Source organism: Phyllostomus hastatus, unplaced genomic scaffold (assembly GCF_019186645.2).
Source record: "Phyllostomus hastatus isolate PE091 unplaced genomic scaffold, TTU_PhHast_1.1 phas_scaffold_93, whole genome shotgun sequence".
Lineage (NCBI taxonomy): Eukaryota > Metazoa > Chordata > Mammalia > Chiroptera > Phyllostomidae > Phyllostomus > Phyllostomus hastatus.
Genome location: NW_025334042.1, coordinates 25756337 through 25776173, shown reverse-complemented (window position 1 = coordinate 25776173; position 19837 = coordinate 25756337). Strand labels below are relative to the sequence as shown.

General features: G+C 38.8%; 1 protein-coding gene across 3 annotated transcripts in view; it reads right to left on the bottom strand.

Moving 5' to 3' along the window:
• NELL2 (neural EGFL like 2) overlaps positions 1 to 19837 on the bottom strand; it is a 283751-nt gene that overhangs the window by 132836 nt on the left and 131078 nt on the right. For all 3 annotated transcript variants that reach the window (XM_045830028.1, XM_045830029.1, XM_045830027.1), the window contains exon 14: positions 15998 to 16123. In XM_045830028.1, coding sequence (XP_045685984.1) covers positions 15998 to 16123 — 126 coding nt within the window. The remainder of the gene's footprint in view (positions 1 to 15997; positions 16124 to 19837) is intronic.

The window sequence follows — 19837 nt, the reverse complement described above, 5'->3', positions numbered from 1 at the left end:
CTATTCTTAAATTCTGTTGATAAAACCATGGAAACCACAAAAAATGCATTGATCGTGTGAATGCCTTAGGGAATCACTTGATTGCTCTCATTCTAATAGAGATAGGATACCTACTTCAAATAATTATAATTAAAGAAATATTTCTAAAATTCACATTTTACTCCCTGAGTGAAAAGGAAAATGACATAAATCCTCTTAAAATAACATACAATTTAACAGGGAAGACAAATGAGTAAACAATTAACTATTAATACAAAACCAAACAGAATTAATTAGGAGCTATAGAAACACAGATGAATCTTGAGAATGTTATACTGAGACTAGGATGGTGAACACTAAATCCACTTGAGCTTCATGCCATTAACTGCTAAATTAACTCACACTTTTTAATAAGAAGACTCAAAATAACTTTATACAGGTGACACCATGTTTACTGAGCCAAAGAAGGTCAGTAACATTTCAAGTAAAGAAAAAGATAAAGAAAGTTGTCTGAGCCAATTAAGAACCACCTCAGGAAAGATATTCTCAGAAAACACTACAATAAAACCTGCCATAATGGGATAATGGAGGGTCTAAAATTCCATTTGAGTAAAATAAAGGTGGCAATGTTACGAGGTTAAGGAGAAATATTAGTTTCAGTTGGTTGTCCAGTTCTTGTGCGGTGCATTGTGTGGTTTGAAGGGGAGTGGCAGGAGCTGCTGCTCCTGGTTTTAGACAATAGAGCTGTTCAGTTTTCTTGAGGAACTTGAAGGGAGCAGGAGGGTCAGCTGCACAGTCACTATGTTTGGATGTAACCCTACTGTGTGGCAGAAAGCAAAGTGAGATTTTGAGATAGGCACACGATGGGGACACTGAAGTCTTCTTCCACTAGAAGGCTTCAGGGCTTGCTCTCTGTCAAATCCTTGCAAAGGTAAATATGCGTTGAATTGAACTACTAAAGTCTCAGATGATCAAGATTCACTTACTGCCTACTTCCCTTTCTCCCAAGCCCCTCAAAAAGCTAAGACCTTTTGTTCCCCCAGTTTGAGAGTGGCAGCTGGAGTCAATTACTGTATATTTGTATTACAGTGTGAAATATCACCAAGCTTTGCATTACACTGTAGTTCTACTATAATAGTTTTGCAAAGCATTAGAAGACTGTGATTTGTAAATGAAGTTGGACATAAACTTAGAAAGACAGACTGCTCTACTAAGCTGTGTGAGTGCTATTCTGTGAGCAATGGGAAGTCTGAAGTTTCCAGGGAAATGACTACACTGGACAGGATGATAAAGCTATTGACAAAGTTGAAGTCATAAATAATGAGGCAAGAAGGAGCAGACACACACACACACACACACACATACACACACATACACACACAGAAGAGATAGTTACAAGATAAGGAAGCAAGTCTGGATAAAGCAGTAGAGAATCCTTACTTTTAGAGTAGGAAACACAAGGGAGGAAGAACCAGAGGTCAGATGGAGAAGGAAGATCTGGGCAGAGGATTGACAAAAAGTTCTCAATATGGGGCAACAAACATATGTCAAGATATGACTACCTGACTATATGACTACTATCTATTTTCAAAGATAATTATTCCAATGAATTCTACCCCCACAGGAACCCGTTATCAAACTCTAAGGACATAGCCCAGACAACAGTGAAGGCAGGTTGGTAACAACTCTGGAATGTGCAAAAAGAAAAATGATGAATGGAGCAGTATTTAATAGTAAAACAGGCTCTGATTTTTTAAAAGGGCAATCCAGTGAAAGCTTCATATGGACAGATTGCATTGCAGCTATTGGGATTACCTGCATGTAACTGTGGATCTCAGACAGCCCATTTGCTTTTACTGTCAGAGACCTTAGAAGGGGCATGGAGTTTTCTCCACTCAGAAGAACAAACGTTTTGCCAATCCTTTGGATTCCATAAATGGGAGTTAGATGAACCTTTGGGACCAGGTCACTTGACAAAGCCCTGCTCTGGCATCATTTCATCCCTTACATGCCTCCTGCTGGAATTCATTTAGGACCACACAGAGTGGGAAAGCTCTCTTCCATTTGGGATTGACCCTGTTAATCAATAATCAACCTGACTTTGTATTTAAGAATCAACTTAACCATCTGTATTTAAAAATCATCTTCCCCCATCAAGGCCTTTCTCTGGGTTGTGGCATGCTGTTTTGCCACGCCATGGTGTGTCTTCTCCTCAGTGATGGTCCTGGAGAACCTTCCCACAGCTGTTCCAGAGTGACTGTCACTCTGCTGCATGACCCCGGAGACCACCTGCCATCAGCAGCCAGTGTCAGCCTGTTCAGCTCATATGGTCTCTTTGATCTATAGTGTTGTTCAAGTCAGCTGTTTCCTTGTCGATTTTCTGACTGGATTGTCTGTCCATTGTTCAAGGTGTGGTATTGAAGTTCCCTACTATTATTGTGTTGCTATATATTTATCCCTTCAGTTTTGTTAATAATTACTTTATATATTTAGGTGCTCTGATGTTGGATGTGTATATAGTCACACTTGTTATATTCTCTTCAGGAATTCACTCCTTTATCATTATGTAATGATTTTTTTGTCGCTTGTGAGAGCTTTTGACTTAAAGTCTATTTTGTCTCATATAAATATAGCCACCCTTGCTCTATTTTGGTTCTCATTGATATAAAACATCTTTTTCCAATCCCTTTACTCTCAGCCCATGTGTGTCCTTAAAGCTGAAGTGAGTCACCTATAGGCAGCCTGTATTTGTATGAGTTTTTATTATCCACTCTAAGTCTTTTGATTGAAGAATTTAGTTTCTCAAAAATCATTAAAAGCAAACTCCTGCATCCAAAGGCACCACAGGGCTGTGCGAAGAGAATGAACAGCTTGCTCTGCACCTACACAATACCCAACAGGAAAGAAATTGAGAGGTAAGGACTTAAAATGGCCATTTTGTTAATTTTCTCACTGTTTGTTTTGTAATTCTTCCTTTCTTGCCTTCTTTGTGATGCGATGACTTCTTTGTTTTCTTTGGTAATGGTATGTTTGATTCCTTTTTTCTTTCTCTTTTATTTATATAGAACAGGGTTTTTTTGTGATCACTATGTGGCTTACATAAACCATAACAGTCTGTTTTAAGTTGATAACCACTTACTTTAGTGGCATAAAAAAACCCTACACCTTCACTCTCACTTTCCCTCATGGGAGCATTGGTAGGCTGAGGGGGTCTCCCTAAGCACTGAGCTGTGCCACCTTGGAGGAGGGGTGACACTGGAAGGTGAAACTGTTTTTCTTACCCTCTTCAATGCATCTATTCTCAGAGTTTTTGCTTGACTGGGGATCTGCAACCTCCCGGGTGCACTCTTGGGCTCCGACGGAGGTACTCTCATTTGTGGGTGGTTGTCAAAATTGGTGTATCAAAGTGGGTCTGGGGGCTGGAACCCCCTATTCCTTCATCCTGTTGACATCACTTACCACTCAGGATTCTAACCAGATCCTCTGTACTCTACCCAACATTTGCAATATATAAGATTTCATCTCTCGGCATATAAAATTTACATATACAACATATGTAGCAAAACAGATGACTATTGTGGAAAGCTCATTACACCTGAGGAAAACATTTTAAAACATAACATCAAAGTTTGTTTTGTTTTTTTTTTGTAATACTGCAAAATAAGGAATAAGCAAAAGAAACTCCTATTCATAACAAATTTTACTGTGAAAGGAGAAGTAATATCACTAATTGTATGTGTGCAAAGTGATGCCAAATAAAATCAAATGCACCAATAATATCATCTAAGCTAAAACCTACAGCCCCAGGACCAACTCCTCATGCTAAGGACTTGCAAACAGTAACACACCCTGTTTCACTGATTAACTCAGTGAAATCCTATATCTAGGCATTATACTCCCTTGATGATTACAGGCTATGTAATATCTTGTCATTTTCCTATAAGCCTTTTACTGCTCTCTCCTTTTGAAAAATATTACTCTATCAAAGAAGAGACTGGCCACTAATAAACAAAACAGCATCCAGTATTCAGTAATTTCACTTCCATGGACCCTTCCTAGTTTATCAGCAAATTTTATGTCGGTCTAAACGATTCCCTCTGCTATAAACTTTGCAATGATCTAAAATTTTAGGAGTTTTTAAAATTGTCCAACTATCTGACACTATATTATAAGAGTCTATATATTCTGCTTGTGACTTTACTGTTTAAGGTTATTGTAATTTAATTTCACAAGGAAAACTGATACAGATGAATTCAAAATTTATTGAAGTGTCTGACGGTTCTTCTGGGGTTTATGTCAATGTGAGTTATGAATTTAGTAGGGACGTGACTCATAAAGAAACCCAACCTTTGATATTATTTCTATACTAACATCTCCATGGTTTAAGATGACCATATTTATGATCACTTTAATACTATAAATCATAGTTACAAACTAAAAATACTCCAAGTCACGGGTCAGATAAAGTACAGGGGTGAGGCTGACTAGCTATACAGATTCTGGTGTTCAGCGTTTTCTTCCTGGAACTGCTGAGTATCAGGAACTGGGAGATGAGAACCTGAGACCTGGAGAAGCCCTCTGGTTCTAAGAGAGCTGCAGCTATCACCTGCATTTGATGGCTGGGGTGTGGCAATGGAGACCCAAAAGTAATGGAGAAATCCAGGTTTTCACAGCGAAATCTTTTGACTACTTAAATGTGGGATTATAACGCCCCAGAAGCCAAATAGATCACCACCAAGAGGCAATTATGGTTTACAGGCCACTAATTTGTGACATGGATACAGTCTTTGCTGGCAAGGAGCCTTCCTGAATTAAAAGATTGTTCTAAACAACCTGCATTCCATTCCAAGATCTAGGGCAACAGCAATTCCCAATAACTCACCTACGTCTACAAATTAACTTTTTAATAGTGCTTTCAAAATTACTGTCTGCCAACCTCCATCATGTTATTAATTTCAGAGTCTTTAAAAAGAATGCACAAGAGATATATACTATACAAATATCTGACTTACTATGTTTTGGGTAAATGTATATATACTCTATTTCCATGTTGACCGTGTGCTTTTTGGTTTTACCAGAAGCAGACTAGAAAATGTTAAATTTATACTAAAACCAAATATTAAAAAAGCAACTCAATGACTAAAGTGAGGCATTAGTATGGACCACCCACTCCTGAACACACTGTCTCTGTAACTCTCCCTATGAACAACAGACTTGCTCCAGAATTATTAGAAATGGTTTTGTTGCTTCTAACAATTAGAAAACAGATGAGAACTGGGAATCATTTCTTTTTAAATATAGTTTTAGACAATTCAACAATGTTAGCTAATAACAATAGTGTATTAGTTTTCTATTACCATAAGTATTCTATTACTCTAAACCAATGATTTTCAACTTGTGTGCTGCAAGAATTTTTAAAACATTCAATACTTGACTAGTCAGGGGCTTTGACCTCTTTCCCCTTAATTGTCGAATAAAAAAAATAACAACAGCCAACACAACAACAGTTATCTGGTGTGAATGCCCTGTCTTGAACCATAAATACATAGGTCATATAGTAGAGATGCATTTTACTGGTCACATCACATAATAAGGTTGTGCCTGATTGGTTAATTCTTGATACCAGATATCTTATGTATAAGTATGGGCATGCGATTTTTTTAAAAGCACTTTGAAGCAAAAAGGGTAGGTAATTACTACTATTTTCTTTTTGTAAACCAATTGAAATTATTTTTTCTATTGCCAGATCAGCCCCCAAAATATTTTTGGTGTGTCAAAGAATTTTAGTAGTTAGTTTATGTGTACCATGAGATGCAAAAGGTTGAAAATCACTACTATAAACTCAGTGGTTTGAAACAACATAAATTCATTACCTTATAGTTCTAAAGGCCAGAGGTCCAACATGGGTCTACCAGCCTAAAATCGTGATGGGCACAGGGCTGCATTCCTTTCTGCAGGCTGTTTTCTTGTCCTTTCCAGCTTCCAGAGGCTGTTTCACTAATGTTGCCTGTCTGACCATTCTTCCACAGTCACACCTCCCTCTGACAAAAGTCAGGCAAGTTCTCTTTTTGATTCATGTGATTAGATGAGCCCATTTGGGAAAATGAGGATAGTATCTTCATCTCAACATCCTTAACCCTAACCAGATTTGCCGTGTAAGGTAACACATTCCTGGGTTCAGGAGTTAAGATGTGGGCCTCTTTGGAGGGCCTTCATTCTGTTTGTCACAAATGGGAACAATAGTAACAACTATTTCTTTCAAGTGCTTATGTTCCAATTGTCATGCTGATCACTCTGCCTGCTGCCTCTCATTCAATTCTAAAACCACGGATAAGGTATGCAGTATCATTCATTCCATTTTAAAAGGGAAGAAACCGAGGCTAACAAGTTAGGAAAATTGCTCAAGATAACAGCTAACAGATAGCAGAATAAGGACTTAAATCCAAAAAGCCTGAATAAGCTAGGGCCCATAAGCTAAAATGCCACAAATGTGCTTGGAGAAGAGGGAGCCAGGGAGAAGATTCTAATTGGATTTGGAAAGTGGCTCCATGGACCTCTTAGCTATTTCCTACCTTGTTGTAGTTGCTTGTTGTTGTTGCATTTCATAACATTTAATGAGCATGTATATGCAAATCTATTGTATAAAAATGCCTCAGGTAGTAATTTAATGGTTATAATTTCATTCTAAAAAAGTTCTCAAATCAATTCTCATTAGGCCACAATGAAAATTTGCTCTCATGGAGTTCTAAGAATAATGACAGCGCATTTCATTTCTCTTTGAAATGAAAGAACATACCACCTCGATTCATTCAATGTCATCATTGTTAGACACATCTATTTAATAAACAACGTTCTAGCACAAAAGAAAAATAACATAAAACAAAAAAAAAACAAAATAAAGCATTGTCACTTCAAAGTGAACAAGCACAATTAGAACAAGCACAGCCTGAGAGAAATGTTTCAGAAACCATGAAGCATGTCTTATAATTTTCTATAGAATTTTCTGGCTTTGTCTCTTACAATTCCAGCCACACTAAACTTGCTATTATAAAACAACCTGTACTTTTGTACCTACTCTTCCTTCTTCCTGAAATGTCTCCTCTCACTTCTTTCTCTTCTGGAATGTCTGTTCATCCTTAAATACCGCAATTTAAAAGATGCCTGCCCGTATTCGGGCTTAAACCGGCTTACTCACTGCCTCTGCCGGGCTCCCAACAGCTCTCTGCACATTTCTTAGTTACAGAATGTGCCACATTGCACTGTAGTCCTTCATTTCCATGACCTCCATCTATTCCATTGGACAATAACACTACCATGCATCTATGTCAAAGCTCTGGTGTAAAGAAAATAAAACAAATGTGTGACATCTCATGAGTTTTGCACAACTGCTCATGCACAGTTCTTACACAACAGGTTTTTATACTTTCTCTTGACTCTTATTCTCCAATCTGGGCTCTTCATTGGTACTTAGCTGAAATGGGTTAGTTCTGGTTAACTGCATATAATATTCAACGTCGGCAGTAGGTGGTATTTAAGATGGTCCCAATGATATCTGCCTTCTGATATCCATGCCTGTGTGCAACTCCCTCCCTTTAGAACAGGCTGGACCTAGAGATTTGCTTATCACGAATATACTAACATGAAGGTAACAGGGTGTCACTTCTGTGCTTAGGTTGCCAAAGATGATGATTTCCATCCTGCTAGCAGGTGCTCTCTCTTACTAGCTTTGATGAAGTAAGCTGCCATGTTCAAAAGGCCCTACATCAACAGCCAATGAGAAATTTAATCTGCCAATAACAATATTGGTAAACTTGGAAAAAAATCCTTCCCCAGCTTCTGAGGACACTCCGAATGCTGCCTTATGAGAGACCCTGAAGCAGAGGGGACTCAGCCATTCCAGGCCCAGATTCCTGATCCACAGACACTGAGACAATAAATGTGTGTTGCTTTAAGCTGCTAAATGTTGGAATTATTTGTTATGCAGCAGTAGACGACTAACACAATAGTATTTCCTGTGATAAAAGAACTTCATTTAAGCAAAAGGAAGCCTCTTATATGGCATCAGAAGTTATATGAAGAAATCCCAGCAATCAGTGTGGCTCTCCCTCCCCCAGCAGAAGTACATGGCAGAGACAAGGCTCCAGGTTTGAGAGAAGAAACTCACCCTCAGAGCCCAAACCCATGGCCTGAATGTGACACAGCAAACAGTAGATGCTCCCTGACTCCAGGGGGTTGGGCAGGGAAGGACAGCGCGGAGACAGGAAATGTCATGAGGAAGTCACACACCCATTGCAGGGTAAGCTCAGCAGCAGAACCAGAAGATGAACTCGGTTCCATGGGACACTCAGACAAAGAGGCACAGGAAGGTCAAACTTTCATTCTGGCTAACAGTTCAAAACCAACAACCAAGGAAGGAAATGAAAGCCATCTGTTGAACCTCAGCTTCAACAATCCTGTCCTCCATACCTGTCTGTTGCTAAGACACCACTATTATCACACTCCTGCCATGCATAATCTTTTTATTCCCCTATGTGGGTTTTCCAGTCTGTGCCTTTCATATAAAAATCTCAAAATAAAACTCAAATAATACAGACATTTGAGACAAAGGTGAATTTGGGTTTACTGACTAACCAAGTCAAAGCAGGTGAGGCTGGCTAATGAGGTGGCTGCCATCATCGCAGTGCTCAGGTGGGCTTGCACAGAGGCAGGCTGGTGTGGACACCTCCACTGGCTGCTCTGATGATCAAACCACGGCTGGCTGGAGGTCATACATGGATACAGCGGCTGCACCACGATGCTGCATAAAGGCTCCGACAAGCCTGGAAACCGCTACATTGGAGCTGACAGATTCAGATAGCACAGACTTCTTTCCAAGCTTTCATCTTTCAAAAGGCAAGTCAGCTCCCTGAGCCTTTGAGCCTGCTTCATTTTGAGCTGGCTGCTAATTGTATGCATGCACATATGTGTTTCAGAAAAGATAAGCACATTGCCTTGGCCTCCTCACTAACTGCACAGACAAGCCTCACTTCTGTTCTCTGTGTGTTTTCCAAACGGGGCCTGTGGTTCTCTGAACATTAACCCTTCCTGGTAACTACAGTCTGCATTCTTCTAAAGATGCTTTCTTGATTATGTTTGTTAAGAAATAGCTTTTCATCTTAAATTCTTTGAGTCCTGGGACTTGCCATTTTCATTTGCTTTTTGTAATCATGTTATATTTTCAAATTACTCAATAATAACTACCTAGTAATAGTATATTACTAGGTATAGTAATATAGGTATACTAGGTAATAGTATATAGTGAACTCAAAGAGATGGGTAAGGCATTTTTTAGCTTTAGGGACCACATTTTAAATTTTCAAGTTGTCTGATGATCATGTTTCATGAAATAGTCCACAATTTTGTCATATTTTGCAATGCTGACTCCACGAGAAGAAAATGTGGAGTGGTTGTTCATAAAAATGCAAAAGTCTTTCCCAATAGCCATGGCAACTAGGGCCCAGATGGTGAGATTGTCAGACTGCTGACCGTGGCTCCTTAGAAAGGAAACCCACACAGCAGCAGCCGGGCTTATAAAATCTGCCCTGCGTGAGCATGGACCAGACTCACCAATTCTTCACAGCTCATATTCTCTGCTCTGAGCAGATCAGTGTTCAGGGTAGGGCCCTGGCTGCATCCATCTCCCCCAGGGAATCTCCATCTCACATTCGTTCCCAAGAACAACAGGAGCCTCCTGGGTCCTAAGGAAAATCCTCCTACGGAAGGATTTTCTCTAACTTCCAGAGAAAGTGCTACTCAATTACACCAAGGGTTCTTTTTCTTTTTTAAGCCCCTATTCACAGTACATAATAAATACAGTTGAATAAACAATGGCATGTTGAATCCATTGCTCCAGCAAAGCTATCTACTTCACGAAAATGATAACTTAGAAAACAACCAGAGAAAACGGCCCAGTTGAAAGGATCCCCAGGAAATAAGATGCTTCTTCAAGAGGAGAGCTCATCTAATCATAGCAGTAACAATAGCAATTACCAGAGGTAACATTTACTAAAGGTTTCCCCTTTGCTAGGCATTTTACTAAAGATAAACTGCCAAGGCATTTTACGACTTTAAAATAACCTTGTTTATTTAGGGTTTTTTGGTGAAAGCTGATCTGCTTCCTTTCAATTCCTGTTCTTTATCATCTCTTTATCATCATCGTTCTCTCTGCCCCGTGCTGCTTGTGGCCCCCTGGCCCCTGTGCCCTCGCCCACAGCATTCTCACCTACGTTACCGTGTATGCACCAGTAATTATCATGGCACACGCAGTGAATTGTGAATCAACTGTCTTGTTCTCTGCTTGCAATTTTGATAAATCCATCCAGAGCTATTTCTAAATACCTGATAATGAAGTTGTTGTCTATCCGTACAATAAATTACCAGCTTCAGCTGAAATTCTTTTGGGAAGAATATAGAATAAAAAAGAATAATGTATTGTTGCCTTTCCAAAATATTATCTCTTTAAACACTTTACACAAATTACTTTTTCCAACAGGGCTTGACAGAACACTTGAAAGAGAAACACAGGAGGCAGCCCTGTGAGGGAAGGGTGCACACGGGTCACAGCGATTTCAAGTCTCGGCATCAGTTGCAAAGTCGTAAATCTTTCCCTGTAACCTTTGTGTGCGACAATGGTATCCAAGACTTTTGAAAATGCTGGGAAACCAACAGTAAAAAAGAGAACAATATCATCATAAAATTCATGACTCTGTCTAAATAAGCCTGACAAATAGGATGGTGGTAGTGATTTTAAAAAATCAGTATTGACCATGTCAGAGAGCAAGTAACTATAACAAGACCATAAAATGTAAGCACCAGGAGTATTCAACACTATAAAAAGGTAAGTACTTTTAGAAGTAAAACTCCTTGGGGAACAGCACATGAGGCTCTTTAACAACAAATATCCAGTATCTAGTAGAATTCCTTGTGCTTAGTGTAGACACTTTATGAACCTTCTTTGATGCGTGACAGGGACCAGAGCCATCCTGAAAAGGCCCTGGACGACAGTGGCAATCTGGGCCAGCGGACGGCACATTGAGCAGGCATCAGGAGAGGTCATTTACAGAGCCCTAGGAAAGCCCTCTGCCGCCTCTGCTGAGGCCTGCAGTTTCACCACTGAAGAATCGTGGCCTCAGGTTAAGCCAAGAACAGGTCTTTAATAAGGGAAAGGCCAAAGGCCAATACAAGGACACCGTAAGAAGTGAGCAAAGCCATCACGATATGGGGCCTAAAAGAAACTTGAAGAAAAACAAGGAAAAGTTTAAATGAAAGTATATAACTCAAAATTTTGATTGGATGAACCTAAAACTGAATTTCTCAACCTTGGCACTATGGACCTTTTGGGTCATATAATTCTCTGTTTTGAAGGGCAATCTGGTACTAGACACAGATTAATGACTCAGTTGGGAAGTAATCTTAAAAAAAGCTTCCAGTTAAAATGGTCCCAGAAAATTAAGACATTTTACCAAGAGGCTCGCTAGTCTAATAATAATAATATTATGGGATGTTTAGCAATCTCTGTGGCCTCTACCTACCAGAGGCCAGCAGCAATTCCCTTTCCCCACAGTTGTGACAAACACAAATTTCTCCAGACATTGTCACATGTCCTCTGGCAGATGGAAGGTGAAATCCCCCGTTAAAAAACCACTGCCCCAAAGAATCTGTTTTCTCCCTAAGCCAGACAAGACTTTTTCCATCCCTTCTACCCGTCTGCCTTTCCCTTCTTCTGATCCTACTCTAAAGAACTGCGAAAGGGTGGGAAGATGACACGCTCACCGACACAAGGAAGAATCAGAGCTCTGTTTTCTCACTGTAATAATCAGAGCAGAGGGACATTTCAGGAGGGTCTGAAATCAATTTGTTTTATCCTTTGACAATTCCAAAATTATTGATTTTTATCTCTCATTCTAGAGATATTTTATTCTTTGTTCATTATACCAGACCAACTGGAAGCAGACATGCCCAATAAGACTGAAACATATTTGCCAAATTTAATGAATGTTTATGTGAGTGACCCAAGAAAGCCATTCATCCAGATAAGTTAACAAGAAACCTAGTTACGCATAAAAGTTATTTTTACAGAGATACTGAAAAGTGGGCTTCTAATATCCTGGCTCATGCGAACCAAACCCTTTCCTTCTCTTCCATCCCCTCCCTTTGTCTTTTCCCCCCTTCTTTCCTTCTTCCCCTCTTTCTTTCTCTCCCCTTTCCCTTGTCCTCTCTCTGTCCCTCCTTCTCTCCCTCTCCTTCTTTTTCCTTTCTTGCAGGCATACCCATGCTTTCCTCTATGAGAACAGAAAAAATATATAAGCAGAAGAGAGATTATGAAGCCTTAATTAAGAAAAACAATATACCCTCACTGGAAGGAAAACTATATTAATGAGTTTAGAAGAACATACACTGCTACGTCATTTGCACAAATGGTACAACTGAGTCATTATTGTAACTGTACTCATATAATACAGTCAGAGACCCAGAAAATGGTGATTTGTATTTATTCTATTGATTCTGATTTAGGACTATTATTATCAAATCTGTAGGGGAATAATTTGTCTTGGAGTTGTAGCTAATGAACTGAAACAATCTCTAAGAAAGGCAGTTTAATTAATGAACATTGTAAATTGTATAATGTATTTCCACATAAAATATAAATCTTTCCCCCTTATTTATTTTTGTTGGGTTGCAAATTAAACAAATGATGACAAATATCAGAGACAAGAATAAGGAGGCTTATCTTCTTTCTTCTTACTGGTTCTCACTAATTATGACCTTGAGTAAGGCAATCAGTCTCTCTGAGCCTTGGTTTCCCCCCATTTGTGAAAGGATTTTGGATGAGACTATTCTTAAGAATTCTCCCATCTCCAAAATTTTATGATCATGAGGAAAACATAATTCAAATCATCTAAAACTGAAATAAAAATCTGTGCCATGCTACCAACTACGGAAGGTAATTATTCTGCAGCATACATAATTTCTGCTCCAGAGCTACAGGTTTATAAAAGTGAAAAAGGCTTCTTTTATTAATCAAAGCTCGTGACTATGAAGCACAGTGTATCGCACTTGGATTCTTCTTCAAATTAGAGTGTCTATGATTAATTTCAGATGGGGTAAGCAAGTTGGAGAGTCTGCTGGATACAGGGTTGAGCACGTCAGTTGTCATGACAAGGGGCTCTCCGACAGGAAAACTGGGCAGGAACACAGAAGCAAAACAAAATCAGAACTCCAAGAGCTCAGCCGTGAATATCGAAGAATGGGCCTTCAGTGGTGTCTTGACATTTATTCTGGGCGGCCTTCTACTGTGAATATGTGAGTGCCTGTTACTAAAATTCAGAGACAATAAATCCCAGTTTCTATCAGAGAAATGAAGTCCTGCTGGGGCTCATGGGAGCTTGAAAACACACAGCCTAGATGCCTTCAGCCACAAGGCAAACCTCCACTAGTGTCATTTCCTCAAGGTATTTGCACAGATGCTAATAGAAAAGTGTGGAGAAAAAGATGCAAAGTGGTAGAAGTTAAACAGCCATTTCTGTTGCAGGAATCCTGAATACGGGCTGACCTGGTGTAGTCTAACCTAAAGAGTTTTGTCAAGGATCATCTGACCTGGGGCTATAAAATAAAACCCATTCATATTCCCTAAAAAAAACCCCAGCTTTTATGTAAGAATGTAAATTCTCAAATTTGTAGACCTACTTGTAGTAGACAGGAAATGTAAGGGCCAGAAAGGCTCTCATCAAGGAAAGCACAGAAACAGTGGTGTGAGTCGGGAGTGCTGGTGCATCATGAAGGAAAGCCATCCGTCATGTGTCAGCTCTTGAAATTCTTGGCTCTGGTTCCTTAAGCACAAAAATCATGGCCTGAACAGCTTTTCTTAAAATAATTTTGGCCTTTCTTCTCATTTTCACAAAGGGATACTTAATTTACATCATTAGGTCCTTTGGAATCAGAAGGGAAAATTCTCTGAAAGTACTCAAAAACAAACAGTAATTTGTGGGATTTTATTTGGAAGGAAAATGCTCTGGGAATGGCAAAGCCAAAGCAGGAAATTCTCTGTAATGGATGACAGCTAAACTGTTCCTTGAATTTACAGCCAACAGACAGGCTCAGAATGAAAATGAACCTCTTGAAAATATCCTGCTCCAGAGAAACACTCCTCATTCAACACTAGGCCAAATTATGTGTCATGTACTCTCCCTTAAAGTAGCTAACATTTTTAAAGAATGTAAGAAAAACAAAAAGGATCACTAAGAAGTACAAAAATGTACAAAGCTTTTTAAGTCTTCAATGCCAAAGAATCAGCAGATTCCTTGAAAATTGCTGGCACTCTTATTTTTAATGAGCACATCTTGAAATCCCGCTCTCTGGGAGGCAGCGGTTTTATCTCAGTCTTTTTCATTGTTGTTAACCACTTCCTTGGAATTCAGGCTTACTGACATTATCAACACTCTAACAAACTGTGTATTTATTAAAACTCATTCTTTTATATTCCTTTACATTGAAAGATATCTCTCTCCGTAGTCCTCCTTCAAGATACACTGCCACTAAGTGTGATTAAATTTTGTCTAAAGAGTCCTGACTGGTGTGCCTCAGTGGACTGAACCAAAGGGTCGCTGGTTGGATTCCCAGTCAGGGCACGTGCCTGGGTTGCAGGCCAGGTCCCTAGTAGGGGGTGCATGACAGGCAACCACACACTGATGTTTCTCTCCTTCTCTCCCTCTTTTCTCCTCTCTCTATAAGTAAGTAAATAGAATCTTTGAAAAAATTTTTGTCTAAAGAAACACTACACAATTTTCCCCATAATGTGGAACCATTTAGGATGAACTGACACACACACAAAAAGCAAGAATTTGTAAATCCACTGGCAATTCTATATATTTTCTTCCCCCAGAACATCTTTCATTATTTCCATTGATTAAGAAGTCATTTCTCATTGTTTTTTCCCATCATTTTTTAATGTGAATACTATATTTAACTTTAGAGGCAGGACCTTCCATTTGCTGTAACTGATAAACAGGCTATCAAGTAGTATGTTCACTACAACACTTAGAAGAAGACACACCAATACAAAGGCATAAGGTAAAACTTTTATTATAGATGCTTATTTTCCCTAGGAACCTCTCAATATTATTTACAATCCCTCTGACAAAAATTATAAAGTTGGAGGCACAGTAAAAAGTGACATGTTTTTCTAAAATATGCCACTTTTATCTTTCTTATACTTAAAAAAAAATAAAAGAAACCAAAGGAACGTTTTATTTCACATCCACATTTTCTCAAACTCCATAGTCTTCAAGCTATTCTTCCAGCACTTTTTTCTTTCATATCCCACAGGTAGGAGCCCATACAATATGAACTTGATCGGTTGTCTTACCCCAGGGCCATTTAAAGACATTACTAACCCTCAGGGTATCCCTGAGCAGGACTCTTGGTGGTGCTGAAGGGTCCTGATATGATATTTCATAAAATAAACCTAAGCAAAATTTCTGTGATATGGTTACTCAAGTGCCTTGCCCAGAGGTATAAAGAAGCTCAATTTTCTTTAACATTCCCATTTTCTAGCACTCCAAGAATCTATTTCTGAAATATTTCACATTATTTATGTTACTATTCCTCCATTCAAACATCAGTTGTCATATAAAGGAAACCCACTCTTTAGGAGTTGTTTCTTAGATTTCCCATAGAATTCATACAAGCATAAGGACAGTGTGGGTTTTAAATTATTATAATATTAATTTGGTTTTTAAGTTTTTCTTTACCTTCCTAACAGGGAGCATACAACTCATCCAGAACAAGCAGGTATCCCTTTCCTTACATCAGATTCACAATAACTATCAAATCAAAACCATATGCTATTGTTTATGACTTGTTTTCTTGTAAGAGAGTATTAATGGCAAACTTCCCCTCCAAAAATGAGTTTCTTTTAGAAACCTTTGAAAGTAAATTTAAGACACAGAAAGACTGTATTTCATAAGGAGCCACTACTTACCTGTACATGAGTAATCATCGATTCTGATATACCCAGTTCGACAGACGCACATGAAGGAGCCCGGCGTGTTGACGCACATGGTGTTCTCCCGGCAGTAATGGCGCCCCTCAGCACACTCATCGATGTCTGAGAAGAAAAGGTAGGGCAAAGAGGTCAACAGCAGCCAATATTCTGAAGTTTATAATTTTCTTTGGTAGGGAGAGCACAACAGTTACTCATTGAAAGGCATTTGCTCTAATGGTTGTTTGCTGTTGGTCTACAGGCCAGACTGTTGGGAGACATTGCCCTATCTGATTTCTTTTCATAGAGGTTTCCCTTTTAAGCTATTGTATGGCCAGAGAAAATGCAAAGTTGGGTCCTAAAGCAAAAACAAAGAATCTAGTCAATGTGAAGCCTTTTAGGAACTTGAAGGATCTGAATCACATAGAAATACTGGTTTCATGACCAAGAGATATGAAATGTCCCGCCTATTTCCTGAAACAGTATTGTGATGGGAAAAGTAGTAAAATACCAACACACATCATATCAACACTGTATGCCTAATCGCCAATTGCCTTTTTAAATTTCTCATGACCCATCTTCAGAAAAGAAACTCCCCAAAGAGCCACATTTATATATTAAAACTGCAAAGCTAAATAAATGTCATTCCCATTTACATATGCAGATACTCACAGGCACAAAAATGACAAGACTAAAAAGTAATCCAATGGAAAATCATGTTGAGACTTAGTCCAGGGTATACATTAGTTCCAAATCCCAATTCAAAAACTTACAATTCAAACTCTCACAATTCAATTCCATTCTTTACACTTTATTGAATGTTTCTATGTCCAAGTCTTTCCTGGATTTTGAGTCATATTGATGACCCTAAGAGTTAGAACTACAACCGCAGGTGGATAGTACTAGGGATCAAGTATACATCATATAACTTTCTCCTAAGCAGAGAGCACTGCACCAAGTTGGGGAGGGTTGCCACGGAAGATAGCTTCCTGCCAAATATTCACACATGAGCTGGACATGCTATCGGGATTCCAGCAAAGGATGCCTTGCTGGACCATGTGGCTTTTAACAACCCTTCTAAAATTTAGTATGAAGATAGTTAAAGCACAGATCCTCTCTTGAGAGGACTTACAATCCAGGAAACATTACAGTAATATAATCATTATCATCATCCAGTTATGCACCTTCTGTTTTCAGCCTGGATTTTAGAGAGCAGTACTCGAAAGAGATTCACAGTTCCTTGAAAACAGAGTATCGCATGGTGAAATAGGTTTCAGGACCATGGTACTACTGTGCTTCCCACATCCCCTCCTTAAATTCACAATGAACATGAGCAAATTACAGACTCTGAAGTATCTAGTTGTTGCTTTTTTAAATCATTCATTCATTTGACAAATATGTAATGGACATGCACCATGCCCAAGTATTACTACATTACGTAACAAAAACAAATTCTAGCTGGAGAAATAACACCTAAATGATGTTATAAAGTGATGCACAGTATACAATAGAAGCACATTCAATGTGCATTCAATAGGCAGCAACCAACTTTTTAGGAACACAGAGCTTGTTTGTTCTGAGCACCTGGGAATGTAGAACACATTTGGGAATTTATATTTGGTGATATAAATCATTTTCTACCTCTTTCCTCCACCAACCTAGCAAGTGATAACAAAATAAAGAAGCCAGAACATAATTACACAAATAACAACATGAGGTCTTATATGCTAAGTGAAAAAAAAAGCAAAAATAAAAGTGGTATTCAGGGGAAGATTGATGACTGAGAGCAAAGACAACCAGGGAAAATTTGATGGTGTAGCAGGGTTTGAGGTGGATGTTGAAGAAGTAGGCTTCAAGTGTCAGACTTGCACAAAGTTGGAGGGAACCACCACAGAAAAGAGTTTTCTGTCAAATAAAGATGCTCAAAGATGAGAGGGAGTACTGTTGAGATTCAAGTCTAGTGCAGACAGCATAGGCAGGAAAATATAAATGTTGAGAAACCCCAAATATTCCATTTGATTGCAGTGTGTACAGAAAGAGGAAATGGAAACACAGTTATGGGATAGGAGACCATGTGACTAAATTTAATTGTCCAGCAAATATAAGAAAGATGCCTTATTTTTTCCAATATGAAGATATTAAAGCATTTAGAGGAAGGGAATGGGGAAATGGCATAGAAAAATAAACCTCATAAGGGTTGGTAAGATGGTGCAATTGCAGAGTTGATAAGAGAGGTACAATCAAGGAGAGACATATATTCATGAATCAATAAAATTCTCAGTCTTTTGTGGTCAATAAATTTAAAGTAACATCCCCAGTCCCAGTTTTTCCATATTACTTATCAGTATCTCAGAGTACCCAAAGGACCCTATTAAACTATTTGTTAATATTTCTGCTATCTATTTTTATTGGAATTTCTGTTGTCCTTTTTTATTGGAATATAACATTCAAGAGGATAGAGACCTTGTTCTAGAACAAAGCCTGGCCCTCACTGAGTATCTGCTGAATGAATCAATGAATCCTTTCATGGCTTTTCATCTGGAATGAAAAAGATAAGAATCCTCATTCATTATGGTCTGCCTTGGACCTCAACCTCGCTGAGTGAGATTTTCTTCCCAGTACACCCTGCAGGCACTTACTCAGACGTGGGATCTTTGTAGGAACAGTGAGCATAAGCCATCGTGATGAAACAGTCTTGTACAGTGGAAGAACACTGAAGTGGGAATGAAGAAGCTTAGTCTAGTCTTTGGCTCTATTATAGACCTGACAGGCATTTCATCTCTCTGGACATTAATTCCATCCTCTATAAAAGCAAAGACTAGTCATTTCCAAGTCATTACCAGCCCTCATACTTTACAATTGTAACAAAGAGAACATGACTTATCTGCTTGCAGTAGAAAATCTGATTCTCCAGAATTTTGTAGAATATACAGTCAGGCTCTGCCAAACTTAAAAAGCAGAAGTAAACTTGAACATTTCTTATACTTGAATATTTCTTATACTTGAACAAGTATTCTTGCCTCAGGATAATTCAAGCTGATCTATTTTAAAAACAAGAATTTATAAATTTATAAATTCCCTTTTATCCTATCTAAAAGCTGAGGCAACTTTGCAATTATTGAGAATCATAGATTTTTAGACCTGAAAGGAACTTTAGAAATCATCTAACTGAACCCCAGCCATTTGCATGGAAGAACTGAAAGCACAGACACTGGAGACAAATTAAGGAGGCAGCAGGGATCAGGTCACGAGACTTTTGTGGGTCACATAAAAACTTTGGACTTCATCCCTGGACTTTCCCATATGTGAAATGGGGAAGCTTTTAGGAAAGAATTAATTGAATCAAATCTGTGTTCTTTGAATATCTCTCATAAAGCAAAAGTTTAAACAATTAATGAGTGGCAATCATCATGAAAACACTATTTCCAGACCCCAGGTCCCAAATTAATGTTCCTTTTGGCCTAGAGACTGGTCTCCAGAATAGCCGTGGAGTCAGTGGGTCCCCGAGCATGATACTCCTTCCCGTGTGCTTCTGCCACACTACCCAGCTCCCCGCCAGTGCCTTCTCACTGACACCATTCCTTAAAAAGGAAGGAAAAAAACCATGCCGTATTTCTAAGACATTTATCTCATTTTGCCCTGTAAAAGGATTATATTAGCATGTTAATGAACACTAATGCCTTTTGCTCAGCCAATAAAATCTTGAAGTCACGCAGCTCAATGGCAGGAATTCACCTGCTGAAGACTAATACAGATCAGGATGGATTACTGCTAAGTCTTGGCCCAGCAGCTGTGAAAATCTCTCTTGGCAAAGTTGTCAAAGAGATCAATAACAATTCG